General features: G+C 42.0%; 2 protein-coding genes and 3 non-coding genes across 6 annotated transcripts in view; 4 read left to right on the forward strand and 1 right to left on the reverse strand.

The window, feature by feature from the left end:
- The window catches only part of mrpl23 (mitochondrial ribosomal protein L23), a 32968-nt gene extending 28900 nt beyond the window's left edge, over positions 1–4068 (reverse strand). The window contains exons 1-2 of the mRNA XM_042109214.1: positions 3938–4068; positions 3106–3228 (exon numbers count right to left, since the gene is read on the reverse strand). Coding sequence (XP_041965148.1) covers positions 3106–3228; positions 3938–3954 — 140 coding nt within the window. The 5' untranslated portion in view covers positions 3955–4068. The remainder of the gene's footprint in view (positions 1–3105; positions 3229–3937) is intronic.
- A 1849-nt stretch (positions 4069–5917) lies between these two features.
- The window catches only part of LOC121723461 (splicing factor 3B subunit 3), a 31576-nt gene continuing 14113 nt past the window's right edge, over positions 5918–23380 (forward strand). The window contains exons 1-12 of one of the 2 annotated variants that reach the window (XM_042109143.1): positions 5918–6072; positions 6787–6916; positions 7009–7164; positions 10062–10232; positions 13055–13227; positions 14042–14183; positions 15948–16060; positions 16436–16573; positions 17009–17112; positions 17627–17792; positions 18960–19055; positions 19286–19358. In XM_042109143.1, coding sequence (XP_041965077.1) covers positions 6847–6916; positions 7009–7164; positions 10062–10232; positions 13055–13227; positions 14042–14183; positions 15948–16060; positions 16436–16573; positions 17009–17112; positions 17627–17792; positions 18960–19055; positions 19286–19358 — 1402 coding nt within the window. In that variant the 5' untranslated portion in view covers positions 5918–6072; positions 6787–6846. Of the gene's footprint in view, positions 6177–6786; positions 6917–7008; positions 7165–10061; positions 10233–13054; positions 13228–14041; positions 14184–15947; positions 16061–16435; positions 16574–17008; positions 17113–17626; positions 17793–18959; positions 19056–19285; positions 19359–23380 lie in introns of both variants that reach the window. The other variant, XM_042109144.1, reaches the window with a different exon arrangement.
- On the forward strand, positions 8727–8804 carry LOC121724741. Its single transcript, XR_006035292.1, has one exon. It is a non-coding gene; the product is annotated as a small nucleolar RNA SNORD111 (small nucleolar RNA).
- LOC121724739 lies at positions 12614–12696 on the forward strand. Its single transcript, XR_006035290.1, has one exon. It is a non-coding gene; the product is annotated as a small nucleolar RNA SNORD111 (small nucleolar RNA).
- On the forward strand, positions 14472–14554 carry LOC121724740. The gene has a single exon (XR_006035291.1). It is a non-coding gene; the product is annotated as a small nucleolar RNA SNORD111 (small nucleolar RNA).

Below are 23380 nucleotides of genomic sequence, written 5' to 3' on the forward strand. Positions count from 1 at the left end.
GCTTAGCACTTACTCAGAGTTAACTGACCCAGGTTGGTCACTCCCGTACTTATCCCACTAGTAAATTTGGTGAAAAACAAACAAGGCTCTGCAGCCAAACCCAGACACCGCTTGCTAAATGACCATTTGGCAGAGAGGAGACTGAAAACTGCTGGAGAAGTCTTGCCTGAACATATTTATGACGGGGATACGAATTACAGCTTGTGGTCACGTTCTCAGGGGTTAAACTATCTGTGCAGTCACGACCTTATTTCACATTTTATAACTTTTATGGACACTAGGAAAAAGGAGCTGAGAACACCAAGTGCTGGGTCACAACTAGCCCTGAGATGAGAGGAGTGGGAGTACAAGAGATGTGTATCGTGTGTGTGTGGGTGTGTGTGTGCGTGCATGCATGCGTGTGTGCATGCGTGTGTGAAGGGGGGTTCCCTAGGGCAGTGTTTCCCCAAACATTTTTTCTGGGGACCCACTTTTTAAAAATGACAGACAATCGCGACCCATTTCACTTCAGATCTAACATGCAACTACCAATACTGTTTAAGGCCACAGGTTCCCAAACATTTATTGGGGATATTCTTGCATGCTACGCAGTCGTCGTCACTCTTCAACATAGTAAGCTGTTCCTGTATTTCTAAAGAGAGATGTTGTAGGCTACGTTGCGTTGCAGACAAATGGATCCATAACACCCGTCAATTCCTATGTAAACATGTAGCAAATAACTCAAGTCGTTATATTGTAGCCTATTTGTGGAGGTTTCTTTATTTGGAAAGTTGAATCCACATTTCCCTTTGGAGTTAAACATTTGTTTGTAGGCCGTATACCAAGGCTGTGTATTGATGTTGTGACAAGCTATGTTGTAAGAATGTGAAATGAATACCAGAACAATGGCTTTTGCGCGATAGTCAAAAGATAATGCGCCTTTACTGCCTAGTAGAGTTTGCGAAGTGGAAAACGAGAGGAAATAAGAGAGTTTAAAATGTCCATTTAAATTGTAGCCTACCTAATATAATACACTGTTGGGCGTTTTAAATCCGAAATAATAAGGAATGTGATGAGGTTGCTATTAACTTTAAAGAGTGCATCTACAATCGAAACTATCTACAGCCTATGACGCAAATTGAATTGCCATGTCCGGATGTCTGCTTTAGTTGATTTTAATCGGTCAAGTCAAAGAGCTGGTTTGCAACTGCGAAGCCGCAGGCGCCCCACAGAAATGTTTCATTTTGCGACATAAATTGTGCTGGCGACCCAAATAAAATCTCCTGCGACCCTCCTGTGGGTCGCGACCCAGTCTTTGGGAAACACTGCCCTAGGGTGATGCCCAATGCTGTTTGTGTGCATATACTGTATGTATGTGCCACTACAGCCAGTGAAGGATGGAGGCATTTATGAAACAACCCAAGTGTGACCTCAAAAACGGCATCAGCAGTGGTGTGTGTGCGTGTGTGTGTGTGTGTTCAGCGCCACCAAGATAAAGCCGTGGAGATGCCGCAGAAAATCAGTTAAGCCATTCAGGTCATTAGCACCCATGTGAAATGAGTCTATGCAATGATCCCTAAACAATAAAAACAAGGAACAAAGCGAGAGGAAAAAGAAGGAAAGTTACTTTCTATTAAGTCAGTGTTTCCCGTGTTAATGTGTTTACATCGACTTATTTGTGGCGGCCCACCACAATATCAACATCGACCACCACGCAATGATGTTCCAGGTTGTACTAAATTGTGCTTAAATCTGGTTAATCATAACCACGCTACGCTAATTTGTTAAAAACTGTTGAATTCAACTTAATTCTGCAAACCAACCCCCACAAATAGAACTCAGTTCTGTGGGAAACACTGCACACACACAACCCTGTTCAAAGCTGTAATAACATCTTGCTTAACTCCAACGCAACACTATGGGAGCAGATGAGAACGTGCATGTTTGTGTTTTCCGTTCAACGCGCATGAACATAATGATCACATCGTCGTGGATAACCAGCGTCACCCTGTCTGATGTTGGCCTTCAGGTAGGGCAGCAAACAAAGCCCACCTTGTGTGGCGGGCTCCATTACCGTGCTCATTAACGGCCCCACTGCCTGGTTCAGGTTACTCCACCCAGCACCATAATTATGGCTCTATTTTAGTGACAGGCGAGCGAGCGTCATCAATAACTCCCACCACTCGTAGGCCAGGCCTGAGCCGTATATAGAGATATATACGGCTCTGGGCCAGGCCTGCCACGAGGGTGGCTGGGATCGCTGCTCCACCGAGGGGGGTAAACAACATTCTGGAGGATAAATGAGCCTATCAATCACACATGAAACATCAAAGAGTTCATTTCAGGTGTGAATCAGGTGCTGAGGCTGACAGGAACACACTGGAAGTATCCAATAAACACAAATAATAAATAACACAAGATATGCAGCCAATCGGATCATTGGAGTTAAGAGTTAATTAGACATGGTGGTGTAAGCGTTTTCACTTCTCTCTCTCTCAAACACAGTGACAGACTGACAATTTGTCTAAAACTGCTCTGGCTCCCCAGAAACTGAAATGTTACATGTCTTGATAGTTTAGACTTGTGAGGCTCTCCTGCCATCAAGTGGTGAAAAAGGTACACTGCAGCTTGAAGAGGGACATTGATATATGTCAATTAGGACTTACTCCCATACACTTAGAAGTTTATGTAGTATATCTAGGACATGCACTAAGCAGTTCTGTGTTTAATGCTGGAACACAATGCAAAAACAGAAAGAAAAAAACACAACAAAACACACCAGTTAGCACGTAAGCAAGCTTCTATAGATAGATAGATAGATACTTTATTGATCCCCAAGGGGAAATTCAAAATTCAAAGTGCCGATAAGGCTCTGGGTGATGGTTGCAAGGTTCTGCATGCCTTTTAGGTAAAGAGCTTGCTAGCTTAAGACCAGAACTTGCAAAATACTGCTTTGAAAGTTCTCTAGTTCATGCAGTAGCCCTAACTCATAATCTGAATCTTTATTTGGCCAAGTAAGTTAATACACGCAGGGTGTTTGTTTCTGGCTTATAGTGTCACTCTAGCTTTACAGACAATATATAGACATTAAACTAAAAATATAGACAACATAACTATATTACTCACTCCAAGGGCACTCGGAACTGAACAGTGTCTGGTGGCTGCTCCTTGCCAGGCCTGACAAGAGTGAGGAACCAATTAGGGCGGAAGATCCTCAACTGGGGGTTCCCATACTGGTAGAGAGGGTATCTACAAGAACCACAGGACAAAAAAGCCAGCCAGATGATTAAGTATTTTTACCATGTTCTTCGTACATAAATTAAGTGTCTGATAATTTACCGTGCCAATATTTTTACAGAGGATTTCACTGTAATATACATTTGAATAAATGGGACAATTATTTCTGCAATATACAGACACGGATGTGCCTAAATATTATGGGTTAGTTGTAAGGGACTGAAGGTGGTTGCTTTCTGAGTTGGTAGATGGAACACTGTCTAAGATGTAGGCTAACGTTAGGCTATAAAATAAGTTCATGTGTGGTCATCATTTGAGCAACAAAGACACTCACGACTCACAACGATACTACTATTGAGGTTAACTCATGAAGGGTCAAATGTCAAACCCACTGTGGCACTCTATGGTGGCACGACAGAGTCAGGCTAACACCTACTCTGCACTATTTTTAAGGACAAAGTGAACATCGGCTACTTTAACGAAGAAACGCTAACATGAGTATGCACTTGCAATCGCATGTCTTAACAGGTATTCATAACGGTCAAACAGCACACAGGCAAAGAACTGCTAGCTGCTACACAGCGTTAGCCAGCAGCCAGTAGGTTAGCAAAGCAGTGAAATTGTACGCTCAATTGTAACTGTTGTAAATCAGATTTTCCAACCAAACCTTATTTTTTTAAGTCAGAAGCACTAGTCACTCGGTCGGTAAAACCTTACTTACATAAGCCTCCTTGCCATAGTTAAACAATAGAATTTGTGCACATGTGTGTTGTTTTCAAGGTCTCCACAGCATCTTGGTTACGCATGTGCTTTACTTCCGGTGTCAAAATAATTGGCACATGCGCAGCTCTGCGCACCATTGACATTGAAACGTCATCACAGTTATTATTTGAATGATTGAGGCATGAACAACAGCTGTGATACACCTTTTCTTTACATATATTGTTTTGTTCAGTGAAAATGCAAGCAGGTATAGATAGGTGCCTATTATCTGTGATAATGTTACAATATGCATGCAGTGAAATATGTTGAATCCAAGGTGAATTGAGGAATTATACTGCTGTTATTAGCCACCTCTAGTATAGGCTACCTTAGACTTATAGACTGCTTTAACTGACAGCGAAGGATGTGGTTTGTCTCTGTCAGATGGGCAATGGGGGCACTATGCCCTGCTTAATTCCCTGCTCAGCAATTCATCTGAGGGTCACCAGAAGGAGTTAGTAAAACAGATAGAGGTGCATTGTTTATTTTGACCCTGTTGTCTAGTACATTTGGTTTGCATACATTTTTTTTTACAAAGAGACACTTACAACTGGAGACGAATTCCTGTGTGTGTTAACATAGCCTACTTGGTCAATAAAGAATAATTCTGGTTCTGATTATTCTGAACTTTAGGTTCATGATGTTAGATGCAGTGTGTATAAATGCATTAAGGTGTTCTGCATGCAATTTGTAAATCATACCCAAACCAGAGAATGTCTAATAAGGGGAGAACTGCCACTCTCGGAAAACTTCCGGTTTCTGAACTGGTTGCAGTTCCTTCTGTGGTTCCATATGAGGGCGCTCATCCACGAGTGCAGAATGCATGGAGGTCTATGGAGCTGTACCCCTCAAAATCCACTTTTCTAGGGATATAATTTTTTTTCAAGTAATTTGCCTCTAAATCCTCCTTAATGTCAACCCACATCTTCAATCAGACTATTTGTTTGAGGGGCAGCCGTGGCCCACTGGTTAGCACTCTGGACTTGTAACCGGAGGGTTGCAGGTTCGAGCCCCAACCAGTGGGCTGCGGCTGAAGTGCCCTTGAGCAAGGCACCTAACCCCTCACTGCTCCCCGAGCGCCGCCGTTGTAGCAGGCAGCTCACTGCGCCGGGATTAGTGTGTGCTTCACCTCACTGTGTGTTCACTGTGTGCTGTTTGTGTTTCACTAATTCACCGATTGGGTTAAATGCAGAGACCAAATTTCCCTCACGGGATCAAAAAAGTATATATACATCTGGTAAAGCCGCACAATTTCCACCGCGTCCAAGGTTCAAATGAAGCATGTAGCCGTAATTTGCCTCTAAGGCAAAGAACATACACTTGGTTGAGTATTATATTTTTTAAAGTCACTTAATTGTTCTAAAAAGCCTTTCAAATGTGTCAATGACGTCATTCATTAGCACAATGCTAGCGTGTTATGTGCAACAACGACCCAACCTGTAAGAAATCAAAAGGACATAAGTACTCGTTCATTCAACTTTTGACCTATCACCCATGTTGAAGTTATACAAACTACAATCAAATCTGAGATTTGTCAACGACAATCAGATGAAAGAGACAAATTTAGCCGTCTAGCTCCATTGACTCCCATTCATTCTGCACTCATGGCGATCGCCCCCAGTGGAACTCTGGTAGAACTGCGTCCAAAATTCGGTACAATGGGACTTAATACCATAGACAGTAAAAGAAAGCTTAATACCATACGGAGTGGCAAGGCTCTCTGTAGACGGGCTCTGCCCAAACCAAATCATGTAAGTCAGAAGACAGTAGGCCTAAGTCAAAAATGTCTGATACTTTGTATCTCATAATTGTTTGATAATTCCCTAAATTTTAAATTATGAAAGTAAAATTGCTTTGTCTGACCCTCTCCCAGTTTAACACATAGACAGTAAAAGTTTAACAAGAACATTGCTCAAAGTACGGCCGGCAAAGTATAGGACAGCTATGGTCCCCTACGTCATCATTCATTTGAAAGGACCCCACATCGTTGTTCATGCGTTTCGGAAGTTTGAAACGCAGATTCGATGTTACTGTATGGTGTAAATATAAATCAGCAATCAAGTTGAAATCTCCAACATCCCGATTCCTACAGGGGTAAAGCATTTATGTGCATCGAGTAAATAATAACAAATACAACGTAATCAGATCATTTCTAAAATTGCAAGTCGTAGATGACCGATTTAAGTGTTCACTGGCGGGTAACTATTCCTACTTCAACTATGAATGAACCGGTGGCTAGTTAGCTAGCTAGTGTGCTAACCGTTTTTCTTTTATTTTGCTGCTTCCATGAATTGTGTGCTTATTCAGACTTCCACGAATTGCATTGTCGCATTACTGTATCAAGGGCTTATGTTTTGCATATATAAAAAAAAATACGAAGAACCTAATCTCATGGACAATGTTGTCTTGTGCTAAGCCAGCCAGACATCAAACGTTAGCCGATAGCTTAGTTAGCTAGTAAACTGCGAAATGATACTACTTTAGATGAGCATTATTAAACTGTATAATAGTACGTTTTGCTAAGATATGTCATTGCTGCTTTACATGGTCTTTGCTCCATTACATTTCATGACTTCGATGTATTGCTTTTAACTCAAATTATGATCTATGTGCTAGCCAAACAGGCTAAGTGTTTTCTGTTATTCTTAACCTCTACTGAGATCAGTCCCTGGATACCTAGTAGCTGACATTACGGTTCACTTAAGTTACCTGTAGTTGTTTCAATCTTTACCATGTACTGTGAGGAAATGCCCATGCACGGTTATGTGACTTCTTAAGCTAACTTGTTTTGTGTTTTCATTCATTCAGCATCAGGTGTTGCTGTAGCTTCTCAACTTCAAGAGAGAGGACTGAGGGGAGACATTCGTCATGTTTCTTTACAACTTGACGTTGCAGCGAGCCACAGGGATCAGTCATGCTATCCATGGAAACTTTTCAGGTTGTAAACCTGTCTCTATTAGCTATATGTCCAAGAGTCTCAATGTTCTTTTGAATCATTGTGGTAATAGATGTATGTGTTGTGCTACATAGGAACCAAGACGCAGGAGATTGTTGTTTCAAGAGGAAAGATTATTGAACTCTTGCGGCCAGATGCCAACACAGGGAAAGTCCATACGCTGCTCACCATGGAGGTGTTTGGCATCATCCGCTCCCTCATGGCTTTCAGGCTCACTGGAGGAACTAAAGGTGTGTGTGTGTTGTAATAACCAAAATGGTTGTGAAAGTACTAAACACTTTGTGTCCCAGTTCACCTGTTTGTAGGATAAAAAGATTGCAGATCATGACGTCCTCTGGGGTGGTGGTACCCTGCCCACCTAGATCTTCTTTCAGGCAGATCTACACTGTTTCTCAAAGTCAAGAGTGTATCCTTGATAGAATGCTTTCTTGCAAGTCGGCTGCTAGAGAGACTAGGCTACGCACCTTCCCAGTACCTTCCCCAGCTTTCAAGATCACATGCAATGGAACAGCCTAGCAAGTGTGGAAGTGCACGTCATCCGTGCACGGTTTCCGGCTACGTACTTCATTTGAACCGTGGACGCGGTGGAAATTGTGCGGCTTTACCAGATGTGGGACATGAAGGAGGATTTAGAAAGGGTGTACTGACGGCAGTCAGTTCATAAGAGGAGGAGGATGTACTGTCGGCATCTCCTGACTGTGCAGCTGCACTTTCCTCTAAACAAACTTTTTTTTGAGTAGCCTACAGTATTTTCACACTCGACTTGGTCTTCACATATCACAATCCATAGTTTATAATTATGTTAGTGTCAATGGTAAATGTTATAATTGGCGACAGTAACTGTAGCCTGGTCTGTTAAGCCTGCACAAACTTTGCATTGGACAAAGTACTCACAGATAAATTGATAACAGTAATATTATCAAAACACATTCATGAACATGCACATTAACTTGATATAAATACCTGAACAAATGTTACGATGACATTAACAAAACACTACGGAAATCATACTTATTTAAACACACATTTAATTATTTAGTGCTTCTTTGCATCCTCCATCTCACTCTTTTTTTTAAAATTATTTGCCTCGTCCATACGCAAAGGATTGTGGGTGTTTTTTGAACGCCGAGGATCCATCGATGCATCCTCGAAAATTCTCCGTACTTGATAGAATTTTAAAGCACCCTTGACATTGGAACAGTGCTTGGCCAGATTCAATGACGTAATGTCCTTGAAAAAGCAGCTTTGAAGGACTCATCCTTGACTTTGAGAACCAGCCCTAGTCTGGAACACCATAGCTCATAACCGTTTCCCTCAGACAAGAAAAATGTCAAGCTAATCAGCGAGGAGAGGGGAAGATGAAACCGAAATGTATTGTGATAAACAGAAGCAGCAACACCTGCAAACGTCAAAAAATGCAGTTGGAAAAGTGCAGGAATGTATGTATGATGCTGTTTATTGTCAGTTTGTAAAGTTTAGGCGAAGTAGGAATCTCTGATCGATGTGATTGGTAAGGCTGGACCAATGATTTCAAAGTTAGTGCCAGACTCTATTCTATTAACTGTCGTGCCCTTGAGCAAGGCACTTTACCCTAACTTGCTCTAGTCGCGGTCACAGTGTAAGTCACTTGGATAAAAGCGTCTGCCAAATAAATAAGAAAGTAATATCCCACACCTGGTAATGAATGATGCCACCATGACATCCAAATGGAGTTATACATCATTGCAAACAAAAATTCTTTGGGAGTACTTTGGACTAAGGTGACATCTCCATGCATTCATACTCATGGAGTGCTGATGAAGTGATGAGTTTTCATGTCTCTTCTCTGACTTGTGTTCATGGAGAGAATTTAAACACCTCTGATCTCAGCATTTATTGAGCAGTAGGCCTTAACTGCCATCAGCACTGTAGAAATTCTTTGAAATCATGCTTGCTTGAGTGTGAAATGTGTGTTGCAAATTTGTGTTTTATACCAGTACCTACTCTTTTTACAGTTGGACTGGCCTCTAAATTGACATACTCACAGACCATGCATCTACATATTTCTTTTTGTGTGTGATGCTTTTCATTTGCATCTTCAGTCAAAGTACAAACAAGCAAATGCAACATGAAGAAATCACACAACAAAAGATCAAATAAATTGAACTAAAGCCTGCACATATCAAAAGCTTTTCACTTAGGCAGAGTTCCAGTGATGAATCATTTTCTGTTTTTTTTTTTTATTGACTTATGAAGCTGTATAGTCTTAGGGTAACTTAATATTTCATCACATTTTTGTCATCTGGAAGAGGAAGGGAACAATGGTGAATGCCATTGTGACACCAGTTATGACTAATCAGAAGCCTAACTCATCTTATTACATGGCTCTTCACAAGGCAAGTAGAACACCCCATTGACTTGAATGGGATTTCCCAAAGTTCTAGCGGTCATTATTTCTTGGGAAAGGACCTCTGAAAAAAATAATGACCGCTGTCAATGGCAACGGAGTTTGTGCTTCAAATTCAGGTCCTTCATATCACTACGCAAGGACTGGAACTTCATTCAAAAGTGAAAGCAGACGGTTGATCAGCTGTGTTCTAAAGAATGTTTGATTCAAGTTCCGCGTGTGTTGTTGCGAACTATTTGTTTCTCAGCAAATTCTACGATGAACGGTAACAAATAGGCTAGGCTATGTAGGCTAAAGTCATATCGTGGGGAGTTTATTATTTTGTTTTGGCAAGTAGCCGTGTAATAGGCTGGATAATGTATAGAATGCCGGTCATTATTGGGAAAATAAGTCCCTTCAGGGCGGAACAAGACCCCTCCGCTGCGTGTCGGGGTTCGGTTCGCCCTGTCGCGACTTATTTTCCCAATAATGACCGGCGTTCTGTACATTATCCCTTACATAGTACGGCACCTAGTTTCAAATGTTCTACAGTACCCATCTGCTCCAGTAGTCACACGCCTCAAACAAATTGCCGTGTCCAGCCTTGTATAGCCTATTTAGATTAATTGATTGACTTTGTTTTGGTTTGTGCCCTCATTTCAAGATCATTTGACAGTGAGGTGAAGTCTCCATGTTATTGCTTTCAGAAGTGCAAAGGATTTTGTAAGGACTGTAATCAAATATCCTATGCTTTCTGAACAGACTACATAGTCGTGGGCAGCGATTCAGGCCGTATAGTGATCCTGGAGTATCACCCGTCCAAGAACATGTTCGAGAAGGTCCATCAGGAGACCTTTGGCAAGAGTGGCTGCAGACGTATTGTACCAGGCCAGTTCCTCGCTGTGGACCCCAAGGGCAGAGCCGTCATGATCGGTAAGGAGTTTGCTGGTTTTGTTTTTTTAAATGTTGTGGTGTACAGGTCATGGATTCAAGTGTTTCTTTTCCCATTTCTCTTATTTTCAGGTAAATTATTTTGTTTGTTGTATACGGTTACCTTTTCATTTATTGCAGTGTGGGATGTGCAGACCTGCCAACCTGTACGCATTTGGTGTAGCAACCACGCATTTTCACATCAAAGTACGCCAGTACGATTTTTTTACTTAAAACTACGCAAAAACGAACATCGTGAGAGTGAGATAAAGAGAGAAAGTGACAAGTGATTGTGACCGACAAAGCACAGTGACGCCTCTTTATGCTATTTTTTCTTCAGCCAACAGTGGGTTAAATGAAAGATTTGATGAGGTGAGCCAAGTGTTCACTCACAAATTCATAAAAAAATCTCCACTGAGTGCGATTGTGAATTCACCTAGACCTAATAGTTTGATCTGTTGTCTTGTTCATCAGTTATTTCAGTTAGCATTATATTTTCCGTATGTCACTGATGGTAATTTTCATAACTAAAAGGCGCTTAGGGAGCGCAGACCTTTCTAATGTCAAATGTCGCCATTAGCAACGAGTCTGAAAGTGGACTTAGGCTACACAGGGTTTCCCCACAGAAAATTTGTTAGTCAAGGTGGTAGGGTGGGGTTTCGCAATAAACACAGTGGGTGGAAATCCCGACACTCTTTCAGCAACACGAAAGGTAATAGTGAACATTCAAATACCCCCCAGATTTTAGTGCCTATCAGTCCCAACATTTAGCAATATAATCAAGCTGTCCAAAAGTAAATTAAATTCCAAACCAAACCGAAAATCGTATGCTTTTTATAGCCTACCGCTGGTATGCCGCTCCAAACGAAACGCATGCCTCACAATAAAATGTAGAAATAAAGGCCTGTCTCGATTAAGCCTGCCCTAAATAAAGCCCTGTGCTTTGTGCAGCCTAAGTAATTAATATAATCCGGCCATAATTTGAGGATTTGCGGCATTTAAAGATTGTAAGAACTTCCAGTTCATGACACGTTTTTTATTATTATTTTGTATGCGTTCTTCAGGGAGACTGGCGTTGGTCACGGTTTGAAATGAAACGGAGAAAACAGTAGGCCTGGAGTAACACGGCGGACATCGCTCATATAGGCCTACCTGTGTGTGTGTGTGTGTGTGTGTGTGTGTGTGTGTGTGTATTATATTTTTTATATATATACTGTTGCTAAGGCGGCCACCTTAACTGCAAAGTGCTGCGGGAAACCCTGCTAAATATTTTTAGCTGCTCAGTGATGAGTGTTCAATTTGTGTTTAAAGGATATAGTATATAGATTATTTTTCTTGATTAGTAGCGCGAAAACTACCGAGAACAAATACTAGGCTTCCAGATGGAGATTGCGCAGCTATCGCTTGGGATGTCATCATTGCAGCCTCACAGATGGCAGAGAGACACCGCCATCTGAAAGAAACTGAGCGCATGTGCATGTGAAATTCTTTAAAAGTAATGTCATTTGCATTAGTCAGCAGGTAATAATTGAACATTGAATGTTTTTTTTTAACTGAAATGAAAAAACAAAACAAAACATGTAGGCTATTGTGAGTCAATGGATAGCCTGCACACTGACAACAGCAGATGTCCATAATCCTCTATCTACTGTAGCCTATATTCAGGTGAATTAAATATGTTGGCATAACAAGACGGATAGATGTATTTCTTTACAAAAGAATTATATAATAATGGATTGAAAAGGGGTATAATAGACCAGACATAATTAAATAGAGACAACATATAAGAAAACATAATATCTACATCAGTCCCTATCAACAAAAGTGTTTTTCATAGGTCAGGATTATTAGGCTCTAAAACAGCATTGTCAACATTATAGAGCTACTGTAAAAGATTCAGTTTGCACTTTCAGGAACACATTGGATCAAATGTAGACAGATATCCAAAATTAAAGATGGGTCGTTCGCTTCACTATCCAAAATGGATCTTGTGTGTATGGCTATGTCTGTTTTTGGCTGCATCCGTGAAAGCCGACTTCAGCATTTCAAAAAAAGCTACTCAAAAAAAAATCTTCAAGGTTGGCAGGTCTGGATGTGTGTCAGCCTGTCAACTCTGATCACTGCATGCTTCTACTTTTGTGTTTGTAACCTTTGGTAAACTGATCGATAGATAGATACTTTATTGATCCCCAGGGGAACTGCTTCTAAATGCAGCATATTCACCCAGCTGATATGGGTAAAAATGAAAGAGAAAAGATGAAAAAGCATTTTCATACATCTGTGTGCCCTTTGCAGGACCATATTTTCACATGTCCATTGATTTTTAATGCATCCAATGTTATAACCCCTCATAGGAAATCAAACACATGCCCTGCATATATTAACTGCTGTAGAAGTGATGAGTTTTTCATGTCTCTTCTCTGACCTGTAGTCCTGGAGAGAATTTAAACACCTCTGATCTCAGCATTAATAGCTGGATGCGCTGCAGACACCTAATAACTGCCCCAAGAAAACACACAGCTGCCTTATCCGGCAGCATAGGCAGTGAGACCTTTTAAAAAGGACAGGGGTCTCTTACCTTGGTGCTGGTGATATACCATCCAACACAGTATGGTTAGAACAAAGCCTCTGAAATGAACTAAAAACAAATCTAAAAACCTGTCAAGAAATTCAGAGACCGAGGCACAGTCCTGCCTGTTGGTTATGTTTGTAGCGCAAAGTGAAGGAAAGTGGCTGACCGTTAAAGACACCTTGGATTATAGTGGCATTGATGCATTTCTGACTGCTCGGCCTTTCTCTCCCCCTAACACCCTCCTCTCCCCCAGGGGCCATTGAGAAGCAGAAGCTGGTGTACATCCTGAACAGGGATGCGGCGGCCCGCCTCACCATCTCCTCCCCACTGGAGGCCCACAAGGCCAACACGCTGGTGTACCACGTCGTGGGGGTGGACGTGGGCTTTGAGAACCCCATGTTCGCGTGTCTGGAAATGGACTATGAGGTGAGAGCTGCTATTATGTAGATTCAACAGTCTGCCCCTGCGGTTGTTCTTATGGCTGGAAGGATTGGTTTGAAATGTACACCCCTCCGTTCTTGAACATTCTAAAGCAGACAGCAGGTGGAGCAATTTCCTAAATCTTCACACACTGCCTTGCTGTTTCCTGTTAGAAATGGGCATTTGTCAGTGCAGTCTGTTGAGTGTATTGGTTTTGGGCCATTTAAGGATTCATCATTTGTGGTTTCTGTGCTTCCAAGGTCGTTTAACCGTATGTAATAAGTCCCAGTTTCTGGCATACATTCACACTCATGGAGTGCTGATGAAGTGATGAGTTTTCATGTCTCTTCTCTGACCTGTACTCATGGAGAGAATTTAAACACCTCTGATCTCAGCATTTATTGAGCAGTATGCTTTAACTGCCATCAGCACAGTAGAAATCCTTTAAAACCAATGCTTGCTTGATTGTAAAATGTTTTGCAAATTTGTGTTTTGTACCAGTAACTTTGTTTTTGCAGTTGGTTTGGGAAGACTACTGTAGATTGACACTCACAGACCAGGCATCTAGATATTTCTTTTTGTGTGTTGATGTTTTTATTTGCATTTTCAGTGAAATACGTACAAACAGGCAAATGCAACTGGATGAAATCACACAAAACATCAAATAAATTGAACTTAAACCTGCACATATCAAAAGCGTTTCACCTAGGCAGAGTTCCAGTGACCTACTTTTCTCATTTCTTTAAAATATTACATACTTCTACAAAGGTGCATTTTGGAACGGTCTTGAATTAACGTCTGTGTTTTTCTGGTCACCCAGGAGGCGGACAACGACCCCACTGGGGAGGCTGCGGCCAACACGCAACAGACCCTGACGTTCTACGAGCTGGACCTGGGCCTCAACCATGTGGTGCGCAAGTACAGCGAGGCTCTGGAGGAACATGGCAACTTCCTCATCACAGGTGCTTCCCCATCTAACTCAAAATCTAGCAGCATCTTCCACACTTATCTCAGTGTTATTTGTTGGTGTTCTAGAACATGGTGCATTTCCTTCCCATTTCTGTGATTACTTTAGAAGATCTCGTGTGTGTGTGTGTGTTGTGCAAGTAGTTGAATCTGAAATTAGTGTAAAGCTTGTATGTAGGGGTGTGCAACTGAAGTGATGCACTGCTATGCTAACCAACCTGTTTGCGTTAGGAAGTATGAAACGATGTAGCTTGCTAACGAGCATATAGCCCTGCATATATAAAGTGCTGTAGAAGTGATGAGTTTTTCATGTCTCTTCTCTGACCTGTAGTCCTGGAGAGAATTTAAACACCTCTGATCTCAGCATTTATAGCTGGATGCGCTGCAGACGCCTAATAACTGCCCCAAGAAAACACAGCTGCACAGGTAGTGAGACCTTTTTAAAAAAGCCAAGGGTCTCTTGCCTTGCTCCTGATGACATACCATCCAACACAGTATGGTTAGAACAAAGCTGCAACTAGAATATGACCTAATAGAACTAATGTGTTTTAGAGAATTAAGTTAACAGTGGAAGGAAGGTATAAAATAAGGTATGAGCTACACCAGGCGTGTAACTGAAGCGTTCGTTCGCGACGCGTAAAATCCATTTTAAAAGACTGGTCTATTTTTTTCGAACGTATGTGCCGCCATCACGTCTGGTGTAGTTACTTCCATTGATTATAGTGGCAGCTAATTGTTGCAGCAGACGCTACGTGAGCGGAGAGCTTGTTACGCGCCTGGTGTAGCTCATACCGAACAATCAAATGCTTAAATCCACTCACTTAGATATTCCATGTGATAATTTGGTCAATAGAACAGCAGTGCCAAAAAGAGGATGTTTGAAGAGGATGGCTTCCTGGACTCAAAGCTGTATATTTGAGGTGCTCTTTGGATGGGGAAACTGACCATCCAAAATAAGTTGTCTCAAGGCACTTTTGAAATAATATTCCACCAATCAGAACCTTCCACCTGGGAAAACCTAGTGTATATACATGTGTATAAAACAAACAACCAGCAGATGGCACCCTTTCAGCCCATTTTGCTCATCAATGAAACATTGTACCGGTACATGCAAAAGATGTCCTTAGAAGGTTACAAAACACACTCAAACATCAACTCACAAAGCAGCAGTTCTGTCTAACTAAGTATACTACGTCACTCGTAGGCAGTAGTGACCTGAATGTCATGTAAGTTGGCTGACTGTGAACTGGAGCATCATCGTCATTAAAGTAGTCTTCCCATATTGATTAATCACATTAACTGTCACTCGAATCATTCTAAAGATAATGACCAAAACATGCAAAAAATGTACTGATGTCAAAATTAGGTATACCCTGAGGTCATGAGCTCCTCTAATAGGCTTCTAGCGTCTGGTATTGCTATTCGCCTTATTCACCCGGCGGCCAGAACGAGTATAAGGGGTGCACTTGCCATTACACCTCAGTCCAGCAGATGGTGGTGGCAATGGACTCCGTTTGCAAACTGCCAAAAAGAAAAAGCTCACCGAAAAAGAAGGGTTCACTGGCCTGTTCTTCTTCTTCTTTAGTTAGTTTGTTTTTTGACAGTTTGGCAAGTGTACCCTTTAGCCTTGTTCTGGCCGCCGGGTGAATAAGGCGAATTGGTGTCCTCAAATTAATGCCTCTTTGGCTCCTGGCATCATTGGGGAAGTTTTTCTGATGCGATGGCTGTTTTTCACCCTCTTTTCCCTCCTCCCTCTACAGTCCCTGGAGGGTCAGATGGCCCCAGTGGCGTGCTCATCTGCTCTGAGAACTACATCACCTACAAGAACTTTGGGGACCAGCCCGACATCCGCTGCCCCATCCCACGCAGAAGGGTGAGTGAGTGGCTACCGGGTCCCCACCTGCAGGAAAGGGCCTGGGGGCAGGCAGGTGTGGGCGCGCTCGTATTTAGTCATGGTCAACTGGATGTGCTGCAGAATTGATGAATTTCTCATGTCTCTTCTCTGACTTGTGAACTGTGGAGAGAATTCAAAACACTTCTGATCTCAGTGCCCCTCTTGGCTACGTCATTGAATTAAAGCCAATTGAGTTAAGTTCAGACTGAAGAAACATGAGTAGCAATGTAGACCTACTTATGCACACTTAATGGGTGTCTGTAACTTAAGACAGGTACACATTTTTTGGTAATGTTTCACTTTGAATAGTGATGTTTATGTCTGGGTGGTATTATGTGTCCTGATCTTTTGCAGAATGACCTTGACGACCCGGAGAGAGGCATGATTTTCGTCTGCTCTGCCACCCACAAGACCAAGTCCATGTTCTTCTTCCTGGCCCAGACGGAGCAGGGAGACATCTTCAAGGTCACACTGGAGACTGACGAGGAGATGGTGAGAATGGAAAAGCCAGCACGAACGAGTTAATGTCTTTGAGAGAGAAGAAAGACAAACATTTCATAAGTTGAATTATGGAATATGAAATATGGAGCTTACTGAGATTGTTTATGATGAATAGCAATTATAGTTTATTGAATTTTATCGTCAAAAAAAAGAATACAATACTTAGTCTCTGATACTGGTATCTGATACCCCAGGGAAGAACTAGACTAAGAACTAGAAGAACTAAAATAGTTCTAAGATAGTGACGCATGTCTGACTGAGTGTGAAAATGATGATTTCTCATGTCTCTTCTCTGACCTTCTACTGGAGAGAACATGTATCCATCTGATCTTAGCCCACAACAAATTCCTCACCGATTTGAGAGCGGTCTTTATCTTACATAAGATTAACTGCATTAAAACGTGTTCACCTTTTTACTTTGTCCAGGTCACAGAGATTCGGTTGAAGTATTTTGACACCATCCCTGTTGCGACAGCCATGTGTGTGCTGAAAACTGGCTTCCTGTTTGTCTCCACAGAGTTTGGCAATCAGTGAGTGAGCTGTGGTGTGTGGGTTAAATGGGTATGGGTGGGTGACTGGTTACCTGTATCAGGTCCATGTTTTTAAAGAAAGATTAGTTATGCATGTGTATTGTGTAATATATGCTAGCATGATCCTCGTAAGGAGTTCGAGTTGAGACAAACTGGATATGGTCCTTTAATCAGGACATAGACGGCATAGACATTTTATATATACATAAAATGAAGTAATGTCTAAAATAAGGTAAAATAAATGGAAGTAGCACAAGTGTAACATTGAGAGAGAGGTTTTCTTCCAGTGGGATTTCTTTGTTCCTGTCAACTTGATTATGTAACATCTTATTTGATGTCATTAATATGCAGTACCTTTATACTACTTGTATCAGCTTTTCCAATTACTGTGAGGTTTATATTGATTTGTGTGTGCAAGCATGAATCCTTTGGGTGTGTCTTGGTCACCCTCATCAACTACCTGGTTATTACCTGTATGAGCCACATTTGAATATTTTCTCTGTGTGTGTGTTAGTTACCTTTACCAGATTGCTCACCTGGGTGATGACGATGAGGAGCCGGAGTTCTCCTCGGCCATGCCTCTCGAGGAGGGCGACACCTTCTTTTTCCAGCCCCGGCCCCTGAAGAACCTGGTGCTGGTGGATGAGCAGGAGAACCTGTCCCCCATCATGTCCTGTCAGGTGAGCCCTGGGTTTAGAGTTGTGTGCATCTAATAGATTGGCATAATCAGAGTTTTTGGTTTTGGTCTGTTTTTTTTTTTTTTTTGCTACACTATGAAGAATTATGAATAAAGAAAAGTTAGTGTAGCAGTAGACAGGTTTCCGTTATCCTGCTCCAATGTGCCAAATTGAATTGCAAAATGGAAAGATGAATTTATGGGTTTATAAACGTGAGTTTATACGCTCCCTGGTATTCCCTTTGTGAATAGTCTGGCCTCATGTTTGGGAAACGTTTCCAATACTAGCATTGTGACAAGTGTAGAGTTTGCGTTAACTTTGGTTAGACCAATGGACCAATGATTTCAATTGATCAGAGGTTCCTAACGTTTATTGGAGAGATCTTGAGAGCAGATTGCGAGAGCGCCATTCTCATTTATCTGGAATGACTATTGCAAGAGGATAAAAGGCATCTTCAATCACCGTAAAACTCCAAATGATAGCCCGAGCTTTTTTTTTCCCAAAACGCCAAACTGCACCTTCAGCTTCGATTCTGTGGTATTGACCAAAAAAGGGCATTCTTTGGTTACAATTAGGTAGTTTCCTTTTGCATAGCCCACCAGTTCTTGTTCCAATTTTCTGAGTATTTTTTCCTCTGCATTCTATTCATAAGCTTCACACATACAGCATTTTAACACCATCTTGTTTATTATTAACACTCCATGCAAACTGGTGCAGCACCCTTCATTTTAACCTTTCTTAAGTAGCTCTTAAGTTCTTCACCATCACAAAACCGTCTGCTGTCACACAGTAGATTTAGCCCTTGTTTTTCATGCTTGTTAATGTATCTCTGGTTGTGTGTGTGTACACGTGTACTATACAGAGCACAGAAAAGTTGGCCGTTTTATTAGTTACACAAATTAACTTTTTTATACACAAATTATATTTATTTTACTGTGTCCAGGCCTACTTAAGTGACCTAGAGTCTGTTTGTATTTCCTTTTTAATGGACTCTTTTTTTTCTACTCTGCTGATGAATCTTTCATGTCTCTTCTCTGACTGAGCACTGGAGAGAGCTACTTCATTCTGATCTCAGAGTCCATTTGGCCTGGACGGTAAACCCTACATGCCAAGTCGATGCTGCCTCTGACCTTTCTCCCTGTGCGTGTGTGTGTGTTTGTGTGTGTGTAGATTGCTGATCTGGCTAATGAGGACACTCCCCAGTTGTATGTGGCCTGTGGACGAGGCCCCAGATCAACATTAAGAGTGTTGAGACATGGACTGGAGGTACGTTTTCACAGATGCGTGTGTCTGTCTGTGTGTGTGTGTGTGTACCATACCTTTTTCACATTTCTACAGATGTAATCAGGGATGTGATTCTTCCAGGTTAATCTAAATTCTGAAATTTCCAACCTAGAAATGTGACCCTTGTGAATCATGCAGATCGGCAGTTCCTTGTAAGTTGTGTCTTGAAAGCTGGTGTTCTAGAAGTCTTCTCGTGTGTTCTATCTCGATAGGTGTCGGAGATGGCTGTATCAGAGCTGCCCGGTAACCCCAATGCTGTGTGGACAGTACGCAGACATGTGGAAGGTACACTACACCAATTACTTTTTTTAGTCAGTCTGGCACCTGTAACTCATTGAGTGTTCATCCATGTCCAGAGTCTAATAAGCAATCTAGCCTGTAAATGAGACTGTGAACATTTTTATGAAAAGCTGTATGTCCAAAATGATCACAGCTTTCAAAATGGTTCTTATAATACCTACCAAACCATGGTAGACCATACCTTTTACCATACCATAACATTTAGTTCCTATCTGTAGGCTAAGATCACTTCATGACACCTCTAATTAGTGATATCATGGGTATGGTATGGATCTATTGTCCATCAGTGCTGAGGACTTTCATTGTAGTTTTGTCCACCAGAGAACTTGTTTAAAGGCGCTCTAAGCGATGCTGGGTAAAGTCACTTCTGTTGACGTTCAAACAAAACAGGAAGCTAGCTCGCTAAGTCCTCCCCCTCCCTCCCGTGCAATTGAAAGTCTCCTAAATGCGCACCTCGTCGGTGATTTGCTGGAACAGTTTATGTTTTTATGGGCAAGGTTTGCCCAAGTTGTTTTGTGGCTGTTTTTGGAGCCTGGCTGTCCAGAGATCGCGTTTTTTTACAGTGTATTCAGGACACAGGCAGCTACCGGATGGTGAGGTGATGTTTTCTGTAAGTGTTAGCTTAAAACGTATGATCGCTTGGAGCACCTTTTTAAAGGCTGCAGTGAATTCAAGCTGTTGACTATTAGGGCTGTAACATATGCAATTGAAACCGAAATCACGACACTCGTATCCACGAACCTGTGTCGCGGTGTGAAAAGGCAGAACCGTGACACACACCCTTCCTAGTGTTTCACGCAGTGCTTTGCCGCTTACATGGCCGCATAAGCAACACTCCTGCTTTTGACAATCCCTATATGACCGCTTCGCTAGCTACGCTAACCGTGGTTCAGAAATAGTGATACAAACCGAATCGTGAGGTTGGTGTATCGTTAAAGCCCTATTGACTATGCCGAGCGAGTTAGGTCAGTGGTTAATCATGTGCTGTATCACTGCAAGTGGGCGTAATTGCAGCTGCATTGCCAGTATTTGTTATGGCATGTTCTCTAAATGTTTCCCCACATTCAAGCACACTAGTATTCATCCCAAGTAGCCTGTGTCTGAATGTGGCGGTGATTCCAGAGCTGCTGTCTGACTGGCGCCCCTGTGTTGCAATGCTTTATGGGTAGGCACATCTGTGCCAGGACCTCCCTGAAGCCACGTGACTTCTGTGAAAGCTGCAGTGGCCTGCACGGTCTGGTCATGTCCCTGTGAGCGAGAGAGAGACGGACGGACGCTTCCCTGAAATCACATGACTTGTCTGAAAGCTGTTCTGAATAGCTCCATGAGTCTCTGAGGGAAGAGGAGGAGAGAGGATGGAGAGGGCAAGAAAGAAAGGAGACAATTGCACAGGGGAGGGACAGGGGTCGTTCTTCCTGTTATCCACGAGGTTGGTCTGGAAACCCTGTTTGTATTAATGTCTGCTCAGCCTCCAGGAAGGTAAACCAATCAGCGGCCAGAGGGCAACTTTCGGGGAAGCTTTCATTACAAAAGATACAGATAGTAGTTTCAACGCCAGCGGACTACATTTACACACCCTGCTGTTAATGTCATAATTTATAATGCTGCAGAATGCTCCATTCACTTGAATGGGCCTTCCCAACGTTCGGTTGTCTGCTAATTCTCAATAACAGACCGTTGCTAAGTATAACAGATCGCTGTCAAGCAAAAAGGGCTTTGTGCTTCTATTTCACGTCTTTCATATCACTAAGCAAGGACTGGAACTTCATTCAAAAGTGAAAGCAGATGATTGATCAGCTGTGTTCTAAAGAATGTTTGATTTAAGTTCAGCTTGTGCTGTTGTCGAACTATTTGTTTCTCACCAAAAGCCACGATTAAACGGTAACAAATAGATAGAGAGAGAGATACTTTATTGATCCCCAAAGGGAATTTCAAATAGGCTATAGCCTAGGCCAGGGGTTCCCCCAGTCATTATCATAGAAAATATAATGTTCAGATATGCAACAAATTATTATAATGCCATTGTATAACAACCCTCAGTAATAGGTAGGCTATATTTAAAACATTTCAAATGTATTTGTTGCTTTTATTTTTTCTTCCAACTTGCTGAGACCCCCCTGGCACCCCCTCGCAGCCTCCACTTTGAAAACCACTGGCCTAGGCTATGTAGGCTAAAGAGTCACATCGTGGGGAGGTTTTAGTTTTTTGCAAGTAGCTGTGTAATAAGTGGGATAATGTATAGAACGCCGGTCATTATTGGGAAAATAAGTCCCTTCAGGGCGGAACAAGACTCCTCCGCTGCGCGTCGGGGTCCGGTTCGCCCTGTCGGGACTTATTTTCCAATAATGACCCGCGTTCTATACATTATCCCTTACATATGTTTTTTTGGGGGTGGAGGGCTTTTTGTCTGTATTTAGATAGGACAGTGAAGTGTGAAAGGAAATAAGTGGGCACTCGGACCTATACATGGGGCTTTTCCCCATGTATTCCCCATGTTTTCCGTTAAGGATTCGTGCTTGGTAGAACGAGTCCTGCCGAGTCGAATCCTTCAAAGACGAGGCAAGGCTTCTCTTTGGAATACGGAAAACACACAATGGAATAAACTAGCGTGTGTTCAGGAAGCTGCAGGTGCATTATTCAAAATCATGTGCGCACAGGATTGTGGGTGTTCCAAGTACACAGAGGATACACGCATGCATCCTCGAAAATCTCAGAACGAAGGACTCTGTACTTGATAGAATTTTAAAGCACCCTTGAAATTGGAACAGTGCTTGGTAAGATTCGATGACGTAACATCCTTGAAAGAGCGGCTTTAAAGGACCCATCCTTGACTCTAAGAAAAGCCCATGATATGGGTGCTGTAGCCTGTTGCGCCACAGTGCCCTCTGCCTTCAGGATTTTCTAAAAGGCTGATGTCAGTTTTGACTTAGTGTTGAGTAAGAAGTAGTTCTGGTCAGAAAGCGATTGGTTCAAGGCTGGCCCAATGCTTTCGAAATTAACTTTTAAGTCCAGGGAGTCTAGGTTTAATCAGCATTAACCTGAAGTCCAGGGGCTCTAGGTTTAGGGGGTTAACTTCAGCCAGTTATCATCCCAGTTGGCTACCAACATCTATAAAAATTACATCCAAGACCTTTAGCTCACTTTCACCCACAATTTCACAAATAAGCCAATCATGGCATGTTTTAACAATAATGAATCTTGATCTGTGTTTCAAACTATATGGTGTGTTGGTTCCTTGAACCCAAGGGAATTGGGCCAAGCGAGTCCTTTATAAGTCCTTACATTTTATGTTAGGATAGTGCTCTGTTATGCTCATCCAAGCAAGAACCACCCACAGACACTACATTGTAGAGAATGCACCAATCTGGCATGGATGTGACCAGTCTGATACAGATTCTAAAAGCCAGTTCGGGTATCGATGACATTGAGGCCAATCTACGCAACCCAGCTTTGACCCATACATGGAAGAACAGAAATACTTCGTTTCACTTGAATTTTCAACCTTTTGCACTGCTGATGGTTAGGGTGGCGTCCCACGAACGTCATGTGTCCTGCCATGACCTTGCACTGCTGATGGTTAGGGTGGCGTCCCACGAACGTCATGAGTCCATGACCTTTAGTTGCGATATTTATAATAATTAGATTGGTAGTGGTTAGAGACTTCTGCAGCTTCAGTGGCTTGCTTTTAATGAATGTAATTTTCAGGTAACTCCCATTTAGTGTTTCTGTCCCTTTTTTGATCTTGATTAGTTGAATGAATTAATTTATTCTATATTTGTCCTGGATCACATTTCTATGCTCCTCCAAATGTTTGTATGAATTCCTTATATACTTATGTTTTGACTGTTAACCGTATTGTTAAATGAACATGAATGCTTTTTGTGCTCGTCATGCATAGTCATCTTTAGCAACTGAAACTTCACACCTCTCAGCGTGTGTGTTGAGTGGTAAATTTGAAAACCCCTGGTGCGTTCTTATTTCTTGAGAATTTTCTCACTCTTTTTTGT

The sequence above is a fragment of the Alosa sapidissima genome, chromosome 11 (assembly GCF_018492685.1).
Source record: "Alosa sapidissima isolate fAloSap1 chromosome 11, fAloSap1.pri, whole genome shotgun sequence".
NCBI lineage: Eukaryota > Metazoa > Chordata > Actinopteri > Clupeiformes > Clupeidae > Alosa > Alosa sapidissima.